General features: G+C 35.5%; 1 protein-coding gene across 1 annotated transcript; it reads left to right on the top strand.

The window, feature by feature from the left end:
* Positions 1–1,536: 1,536 nt before the first annotated feature.
* Positions 1,537–8,192, top strand: LOC113234166 (probable tRNA N6-adenosine threonylcarbamoyltransferase). The gene is made up of 6 exons (XM_026469445.1): positions 1,537–1,690; positions 2,727–2,948; positions 3,642–3,792; positions 4,323–4,429; positions 5,931–6,097; positions 7,950–8,192. The coding sequence occupies exons 1-6, from the start codon at positions 1,576–1,578 to the stop codon at positions 8,190–8,192; spliced, it is 1,005 nt and encodes a 334-aa protein (XP_026325230.1). The 5' UTR covers positions 1,537–1,575.
* Positions 8,193–10,231: the final 2,039 nt, after the last annotated feature.

Genomic DNA, 10,231 nt, shown 5'->3' with positions numbered 1-10,231 from the left:
TCACTTTGAAGACTAAAAATTGTAAATATGTATAGAATCACAAAATAGGTAGTTTTTAATGTCTCTTTTATAAATTCTCTTTTATAAATGATAGCCAGACAAGTATACTAGAACTCACTTTAAGAACTAAAGATTGTAAATATGTGTAAAATCACAAAGTAAGTAGGTAGCTTTTATGTCCTCTTATTCCCTGTTGTTAATGATAGCTAAACAAACATACAAGACCAGATTTTCAAGTCTAAATTGTAAATATGTATAGAATAGTTACTGAGTTACAACGTAAGTAGGTAGTTTTTAACATCCTCTTTTAACATTCTCTTATTTAAATGATGATGGCCAGGCAAATATACTAGACTTCACTTTAAAGTCTAAAAGTTGTCAATATGTTTAAAATCAAAAAAGGAAGTAGGTAGCTTTTAATCTCTTATTCTCTCGTATTATTGATAGCTAGGCAAACATACAAGACCAGACTTTCATGTCTACATTGTAAATATTATATAGAATAGTTACGAGGTGGGTAGGTAGTTTTTGATGTCCTTTTATTCTCTTGTGCTTTTCATATTCAAACATACTAGAACTTAGTCCAGTTTGCAAATATGATTAAATTATACATATGCATATACGTGTAAGCATTTCTGTATACTTTGGGCTTTTTTTTTAATAACGCGCACACTCAACATAGCCCTGCACTAGGGAAACCCTTTGTCGCGGGAGCCATGGACACACACATAGACAACCACATTTACACCCACACTCCGAGAGAAATGAATGTAGGCCATACAAATGTTTGCCCGGCCCGGGAATCGAACCTGAGACTTCTGCGTGGCAGTCCGGCTTGGTAACCGTTCGGCCACGGAGGCAGTTATTGCTTTTGGATAAGAGTAGTGTAGTAGTGTCCCATATTATATGCGGGCGGAGCTATATCCAAGTAGTGGTTGAGTCGCATGGAACAGCGCGGAAATTGTACATTATCGTATGTACTAGGTCGGGCGCTGTTCCCCCTCATCAGAGGGGCCATTTCATTGGTACACGTACACATTTTAGCCGTAGAAATTGGTATTATTAAAATATAAAGATTGTTACTTAAGTTCGGTATAAGATATATTAATGTATAAGTATCTGTGTATTAAATAAATAAATAAAAGTCATTCTTACTCATTTTAATCCCCATTCCTAAAATTTTTGTATCTCCAGAACCTGAGCGTACAAAATCCGGAAAAATATTCTATACTTTAATCGTATGGCACAGCTCTAACACCGGTTTTATCGATTAGAGGGCGTCCCTATTTTACTACAATACTACACAACTATATGAAAGGTGTAAAAGGAACAAAAGAGTTGATAATGAACAAATTTCAAAGTGCAAGTGAGATATTGCATAAATTTATCAATGAATATCTATAGCACATTCCTCGCCGCCTCCGCGTCGCATCATACCCCACTACTATGACATTGTCTTTCCAAAGACTTAACCGTCTGTCTTGTATTTTTAGTTTGTGATTGACATTTGAGTTTTGTAAACACGAGTTTGTGTCGGCGAAAATATTACTTTTTTTATAAAATAAGGCAATAGCAATGGTTATTGCAATTGGATTCGAAGGCAGTGCTAACAAACTAGGAGTAGGTATCGTCAAAGATGGAGAAATCCTAGCAAATTGTCGAAGAACTTACATTACACCACCGGGTGAAGGTTAGTGCTTAATTTTTATGTGTTCGTTTTGTAATAAGCAATATTCAGTAAAACTTCTGAACTGTAATTACCATTAGACATTCCTTTACATTTCTTTAACGGCATAAATTGCAATATCTCCGTCGAAACTAAACGAATATATTATAACCTAAATTGTATATTTTGTTAAGCAGTCCTTCTATACAGGGTGTAAATTTGAGACGGGACAGCAAGGTCCGGGACCTTAATCGTTGTAGTTACAGGAAAACGGTTCTAGAAGAGTATCCATGTTTTTTGAAGATATTTTGATTGGCATTCACAGATTTTGAAAAAATGGTACAGTTAGCAAGATAAAAGGCAATTTTTACAAAACTTTTTTATGCCATTCGATCCGGTCTGTGTTAAGGATCAATAGTCTCTATGGGTTTGTTATTGTTTTTATTTTGAAATACATAATATGTTGTCAATTTGTTAGTTTCCTTAACTTAGAATAACTAATTACTAAATATGTCCCTACAAAATGTATGGTAAAAAGTTTTTTGCGATTTCTGACATTTCGTGTACTCTTACCTCAGTTGGTCCCATAGGGACTATTGATCCTTAACAGAGACCGGATCGAATGGCATAAAAAAAAGTTTTGTAAAAATGGCCTTTTATCTTCCTGATTGTACCATTTTTCCAAAATCTGTGAATGCCAATCAAAATATCTTCAAAATTCATGGATAGTCTTCTAGAACCGTTTTCCTGTAACTAAAACGATTAAGGTGGCTGGCCTTGCTGCAACGTCTCAAATTTACACCCTGTATACTTGCCTACTGTTTTTAGTATCCTTATTAAATGAAGGTTTCAAAACAGTCACCATAAAGATATCGTTACATCCCGAGAAAAAATGTCAGAAAATGTAACTGTTGAAGAAGCTTTACTTGACCAGTTATACGCCTTAGGCTGTCCCGAGGGGGGGAAAATTTTACTACATGATAAATTAAATCCTCATACTACTCAACAATCCATAACAATCTTCACACATAATGTCAATGTATATTTTTTTATTATACAGGATTTCTTCCCAGAGAAACAGCTGAACATCACCAACAACATATTCACGAAGTATTGCAGGAAGCATTAGATCAATCTGGCATCAAGCCACAAGATATAGATGTTGTTTGTTATACTAAAGGCCCTGGAATGGGAGCGCCGTTGATGGTTTGCGCGATTGTAGCTAGGACTTGTGCCAAACTGTGGAAGAAACCCATTTTGGGTGTTAATCATTGTATTGGACGTATCCTTTTCATAAAACATTGATTGTAAGTGCTTTCACATTGAACATTATGTATAATAAACATATGCCTTATTTCATGAGTTTTTAAGTTTCACAATTGCTACATATACATGCATGAAACTATGTTTTCACTCAGCCGTGACCATGGGATCTGTAAAGAGCCAAAACTTTGGTTTGTTTTAATGAACAAATTTAGATTCAGTAAACGACTTTACGACATAAATAATTGAAGGATATAGTTTCATTTCCTATAACACCCTTACTTTATTGATTGGAATGTTGCTTCAGAATCAAACGTGCAATATGTCCGATGCTGATAAGTGAAGTTAAGTAGGGCCTGTAGTGCCTTCCTTTAATCAACGGACATAAATTGTGCATCCTTATTGTTGCAACTGGCTTTTATACATAGACATGTTTCAATTTAGATAGGTTGGATGTAATTATGCAGAATTAGTTTAACCACCTGTAGGTAAGTGATAAGTATATCCAAATAAATAATAATGCAATATTTTTATGAATAAAAATGTACAATCATGGTGGATTAGATCATGTCTGCTTAGCCTTATTTGGTTGCTGCGTTGCAAAATATTATGGTTTTTCAAAGTTTAATGTGTTTATGTATTATGTACTTATTGTGTCATATTCTCAAATAAAACCTTTCACCACATTATGATCCTTAACACCATAACACAGATATAGAAATGGGTCGACTGATAACTAAAGCAAGTAATCCCACAGTGTTATATGTGAGCGGAGGGAACACTCAGGTTATAGCTTATTCCAGACAACGATACAGGATATTTGGGGAAACCATTGATATTGCTGTTGGAAACTGTTTAGATAGGTAAAAGAAATGTGGCTTAAAATTGTATAGTATATAATTTCAACAATTATTAATTACTTTCAAACAGTGTCACCATATAATAGAGTATATATTGTAGGTTAATAAGTTACATACGCTTTGCCAGTTCTGAGAGTACTTAGAGATCATTAGGAGGGGCGTATTTTGTCAATGATAAAATGCTATTATCAGAGGCTCGGCTCTGTAGATGTTATATTGATTTTAGTAGTAATTACAAACATGGTTCGTTATGTTAATGTCAATTTTGGACCTTGTGATTGATTTAATAGTAAAATGCAGTTTACTTTAGCCCAGCACTTCTTTTTGCTAATTTACCTTTACTAATATTGCGGACTCCAGTATACCACCATTTCGATGATTTATCCACAGGCTATAGTGTTTCATTTATCTCCCGTACATAAAGTTTTTTTTCTTTCTCATCATGGATATGGAACATATTAATCTATAGCAAACATATTTGCATTATTGTTTGACGTCTGGAAATAAAGTTGAACTATTTATTTGTCTAACAGATTTGCAAGAGTACTGAAACTGTCAAATGCGCCAAGTCCTGGATACAATATTGAACAAGCTGCCAAGAAGGGGAAGAAATATTTACACTTACCATATTGTGTCAAAGGTAAAAGTTAACTTAGTTGCATTCCAAATTATTCTGAGAGATGCCCAAAATTCCGAAATATCTAAGATGCATGGTGATACTTCTTAGGCCATTTCTCATTGAAGCTATGCTTTTCATAGAGGTATTTATACGCGACCGCAACGCATTGCATACGCGTCAACATCAAAGATGGGATGAGCTGAAGCTAACTGCAGGGCCATGTTGGAGAAGAGTAGCTCTTGATAGAGCGCACTGGAAAGATCTAGAGGCCTATACCAAGAGGCATGCTGAGTTAAGATATATAATGTAAAAATTTTTAATGCAACAAAATTATAATGTAAAAAGTAATTGTAACTCAGCTTAAAAGGCTTAATAGATAAAAATAAAAAAAATACGCGACCTCGCTCTATTTTAGTGTAGTACTATGCATGTTAAAAAATGATCAAATTCATGGATTATTTCCTCGTATTTTTTGGAAAAGAACAATTTGTCTCAACGCAAATGTCAATTGCTTGACTCGATGCCTTGTAATATGCGAATGCTTCTCTAGCAATTGTTTATTCTCAGGAATAGAGAACTATCTATTACTCCTATAGCAACCCAGTATGACCAACAGACATAGGCGAGTCCAGTCAGATCCAAGGAATTTTTCTTTCGGATCGATCTTTATATCAATAATAATATCAAACTAGTGGAGTATTACACACACCTAAAATATAAATGCAAATCATGGTAGTAAAACATGATGTCTAAGAAATAAATATTGCCTAAAAATATTTATAATAAATACTGACTAAAATTTAATAGTTATATGACTGTAATTTTTAAATTTTTATTGAATGTCACGATTTTACTTACACTATTTTTTTTTAATTACTACAAAGATTCAACACTGCATAAGGGTCGTATTCTAGAACTCTAATCAATGCTCAAGTCAGGATTGCACTGGCAACACAAGCACTGAAAATACGACCCTGATGACAGGGACTTGAGTATGATTTCGAGTGCTTTAAACCATACTCAAATCCTGACTTGAGCATTGAGTAGAGTTCTAGAATACGACCCTTAGAGTCGTATTCCAGAACTCTACTCAATACTCAGGGTATTGCAGTGAGCACTGAAAATCATACTCAAGTCCTTGCTATTAGGGTCGTATTTCCAGTGCTTGAAAACATAATCAAGTCTGCTCGAATCCTGACTTGAGCATTGAGTAGAGTTCTAGAATACGACCCTAAGAAAAGTTCCTTCGATCCGGCTGGATTCGAATCAGTATCTTCAAACACTCTGCAAACAAGCTTCTGACATGATATGCTTGAAGACGCTGGTTGAAATCCACCCGGATCGAAGGAACGTTTCTTAGTGTTCGATCTTCGTATGAATTTTTGTATGACCTTTTAGATAGCGTTTTTGTACTCAACGATACCTTAATACATTACGAGCTTATCTGAACAACGGGAAAAAAGTTCCCATTTCCTTTCGGCCAGATTGATCAAATTACATTACATATTAAACTCCGTTTCAGGTATGGACGTAAGTTTCTCCGGCATTCTGTCATATATGGAGGACAAAATCGACGATCTTCTAAAGGAGTATACTCCAGACGACCTGTGTTATTCCCTGCAGGAGACTGTGTTTGCTATGCTTGTTGAGATCACTGAACGTGCCATGGCGCATTGTGGATCGGATGAGGTACTAGGTCGAGAGCTCATCAAGCTTGACACTTAAGATTGAAATTCTAATCTATGCGCTTGCGATAAAAATAGTCCAAATATGTAACGCATAAAAGTCCAAGGGCAAAGATACTATTGACCATTATATATTTTTTATATTTTCTAAGTGAGATTACCTCACAAACTAGTAGAGTAATTTCACAAAAAATAAAGGAATACACCTGGTGAAACATCCTGACATTAAATAAGCTTGATTACAATTACTAAAGCGACATCTCTAATCAGCTGCTGGTAGCTTTAAGGGCTCTTACACATAAACACGATGTGACGTCGCGTCGTGCTACGACGCGGCATCGTTTCACGACGCGCCATCGTATCGTGGAAATCTACGACGAGCAACGTAAAAATTCACGACATCGCAACGTGTCACGACACACGGCATGACGTCATATCGTAGAAACTCACAGTGCGCTCCCCAGTGCCGCATTCATTTGTTGTGCACATTCAAAGATGACTTTGTATTCTTCTGATGTTTTGTCCCATAGTATAATAGTACAAGACGCTCCTCGACTAGGGTTATTACATAACCAAACTCAATGTCGTCTGTCATCTTTGAATATTGAATAACAAATGAATACGGCACTGGGGAGCGCACCGAGTTTCTACGATACGACGTCGTGCTGTGCGTCGTAGCACGACGCGACGTCACATCGTGTTTATGTGTAAGAGCCCTAAAGGTACAGGTAAGGTAGGTGTGAAGAAATAGATTTCTCACAAATGACGCTACAGCAAAAAGAGTCGTTAAAAAACAAGCACATTGAAAAATTCGTAAGGTCCGCTAGTTCGTTCCGTGGCTTAATTGGCACAGCGTCTAGAAAACACTGGTTAGAATCCATCTGGATCGAACGAATTTTTTTTAAGTGTTTGATCTTTGTTTTTTTTTATAATGTCAAGTGACGGGACGAACAAGATGTGCGCCTGATGGTAAGCTACACGCCTGTCCGTAACAGCACTCAGAGCTTTAATCGCAAAGATCTGAGGGGCGCTGCCACTGCGCCCGTCACCTTGAGATAAGTTGACAAGTCCCATGTGCCTGTAATTTCACCAGCACCCTTACCCTTCAAAATCGGAACACAGTAATGCTGATATTACTGCTTAGCGAAAATACGTACTATATAGGTATAGGTACTTCCATGGACGAACTCTTTCACAAGGAGCTCTACTGCTACTAAAAATTGTATTATTGATTGTAACAAAACCAGTGGAGTAATTTCGCAAAAAATAATTTAATATTATGGTGGTGAAACATCCTGACATTTTGAAACTTACAATAAACTTAATAAAATTTTAAATAAATAAATAACTGTAATATCGAAATCGTCGCGCAAAACTACGGAGCCGTAGATACAAAAATTGAAGTTGTAATAAAATTAGCGACAGGGACCGTTTCTTCTTTTTTTTTATTGCATTACCTAGATACAAAGTCCTTCAGTTGAAAACATTTCAACAATAACAAAAAAAAATTGAAGCTTACAACTTAAAACAAATTCAAATTAAATATATTTACTTATATAGGATGTTAAGAATTATTTTTTCTTCTGCCGTACTTATAATAAAATTATAGGAGTGGAATAAAAAACTGATTATTGGAAAATAAGTCCTGAACGCGGCGGGGAAGACCGTTTCTCCATGCTCGTGGTGTTGCTATTATTTATGCAGTGTTGCTAGCAACCAAACTAATTGACAGATGATTTGACGTTTTTTTAACGTGTTACCAGACGAATTAGTATAAATATAAAATGTTGTTATACTTTGTTTTCCAATAAGCAACACAAAATTCTGTCTCTCATATAGTTAATTTAATATTTCAGGTTTTGATAGTAGGCGGTGTCGGATGCAATGAACATCTTCAAGACATGATGGCAGTAATGTGCAAAGAGCGAGGCGCCAAAGTATTCGCTACAGACGAGCGTTTCTGCATTGACAACGGAGTGATGATTGCTCATGCTGGAGCACTAGCGTTTAAGTCCGGGACTACAATGGATTTCAAAGAGACGACAATCACCCAAAGATATAGAACCGACGATGTTTTTGTTACATGGAGAGATGATTAAAGAATTTGTTTTTAATTAGCTGTTTCATTCTTTGTTAATGTTGTGGAACTAAATGGAATAATTATGACAGGCTAAGGTTGTAAAGAATGAATTTTTTTCATAGCTAACACACAAAAAAAATGTATAAGCTAAGTTACGAAAAAAGCACCTGTATCTGTCTTCGTGTAAAACTTTTAATATCGTGAACAAATTAGCAAAGGCTAAAAAGACATAAAGGTGAAGTATTAAAGTTTAAAATGTAGGACTACAGTGATCGTCTCGAAAAAAGTTTTGCATGATTCGTCTTTAAAAAAGACGACAGGTATCGGATTTATGCTCCACAAAATTGCTAACGGTTTTACAGATGCTACCTTGTTGCAGATGATATATATGCAGGTGCCAACTCGTTCTGTGCTTTTATCCCAACTATTCCATATTCTGTCAACAATATCTCTAGTAACAACCCGAAATCCAGAATGTGTACTATTAAAATGATATCTGTTCTTTGTGCATTCTAATCCACCACCTTAATTTCTTTACGTAAGCATTATATTTTTGTCTTTTCTCTTTTTCCTATTGTTTGTACTAAAGTGTTGTGTATAGCTATAATTACCTGTTGCTGTACCTTGTCCAATAAATATCCAAAGACGGCAACTTTTCACTGTACAGAGTTTCTTGTTACTTGTACATGCAATAGCAGCGTTAGGGCAGGACACCACTAGTCAGTCCGCATCAGCACTACATTCATACTAATCGTATGTGGAATCATCAGCACTCTTGGTGCTGGCTGGCAATGTTCAACTAATCAAGAGCTAACACAGACCAGACGAAATAATATTTTATTCCCTTGTTTTGGACGGAAATTTGAATTTTCAAGGGTTTGTGAATAATTTTAATTGCCAATGTTGATATTAAATAACATCAGTCATAGCCCCGCACTAGGAAAATCCTGTATCGTGGGTGCCATGGACACACAAATAGACTACCACAAATTACTCCCAAACTCACGAGAAAAATTAATGTAGATCATACAAATATTTCTCCCGGCCTGGCAGTCGAACCCGAGACCTCTGCGTGGCAGTCTAGCAGGTAACCGTTCGGCCATAGAAGCACTTAATATTACTGTAAACACGCAATACTTTCTCTTAATATGTCATTCTCCTGAAGCAATTCACCTATTTTAGATGCATTAGGTACACTTTAAGTATGGTTCAATTTAAATATGTACACAGTGGGGGAAGTGTGGTGTTATTACCAATAGTCGGAAAAAGGTGTTCCACATATATAGATACATGTATAGATATAGATACAAGGAGCGATATAGCGTTGGTAAAACCACCAAATATTATTACTTTTTCGAATTCCGGAAATGGGTTTATTGCATCGTAACAGCGTAAGACAAAACTACTGCCCTAGGAAGTTGAAGTTGGATTTTAAAGTCATTCTTATGGTGCCATGTAAACTAATGCAGTAGATAACGGACCTTTTACCAAAGCAAAGAATAAAAAAGTTACCGAGAATGGTCACTCTCCGCCCCTCCCTAGCTTTAGATACCGCATATTGACAGTCACATTGACGGAACGGCAACAAGGTTGTCAGTTATCATAGCACCGGAATTCGGAAAAATAATTAAGTAATATTTGGTGGTCTATGTCGTTCCTTCTAACTACGTCTATACATGTATGTATATATGTGGAACACCTTTTTCCGGCCTATGGTTATTACATAACAGATAACAATATTTTAGAAAAAAACACGAAAATTAAATTATAAAAACTTTATTCAATTCAACCATTTCATTATTCATATTTGTTCAAAATATGGGAATTCATTGCACACGTAGGGTTCAAACATGCGAATGTAACAACAAAAACGTTGATTATCATATTGCATTGGTTTTTAAAATAAATTATTACATTACAATCTCTTGTAAAGGAATACATGATAAAACTTAACAAATATTATTTTACTTAAATATATTAAGTATAGAAATGTAAAAAGCTTTCAATCGTTACTTTATTGATTGATCGCTTTTAATGATAAAGTTTATGAATGTTTGT

The sequence above is a fragment of the Hyposmocoma kahamanoa genome, unplaced genomic scaffold (assembly GCF_003589595.1).
Source record: "Hyposmocoma kahamanoa isolate Upper Pololo Valley unplaced genomic scaffold, ASM358959v1 81, whole genome shotgun sequence".
NCBI lineage: Eukaryota > Metazoa > Arthropoda > Insecta > Lepidoptera > Cosmopterigidae > Hyposmocoma > Hyposmocoma kahamanoa.
Note: the sequence above shows the minus strand (reverse complement) of the source record. Positions and strands in the feature narration are given on the sequence as shown.

What these genes read in the sequence shown, in the direction of transcription:
- LOC113234166 (XM_026469445.1), top strand. Translation starts at nt 1,576, where the DNA reads ATGGTTATTGCAATTGGATTCGAAGGCAGTGCTAACAAACTAGGAGTA. An exon ending in CATTACACCACCGGGTGAAG is followed by an intron (nt 1,691 to 2,726) that starts GTTAGTGCTTAA and finishes TTTATTATACAG; the next exon opens with GATTTCTTCCCAGAGAAACA. An exon ending in CGCATTGTGGATCGGATGAG is followed by an intron (nt 6,098 to 7,949) that starts GTACTAGGTCGA and finishes TTAATATTTCAG; the next exon opens with GTTTTGATAGTAGGCGGTGT.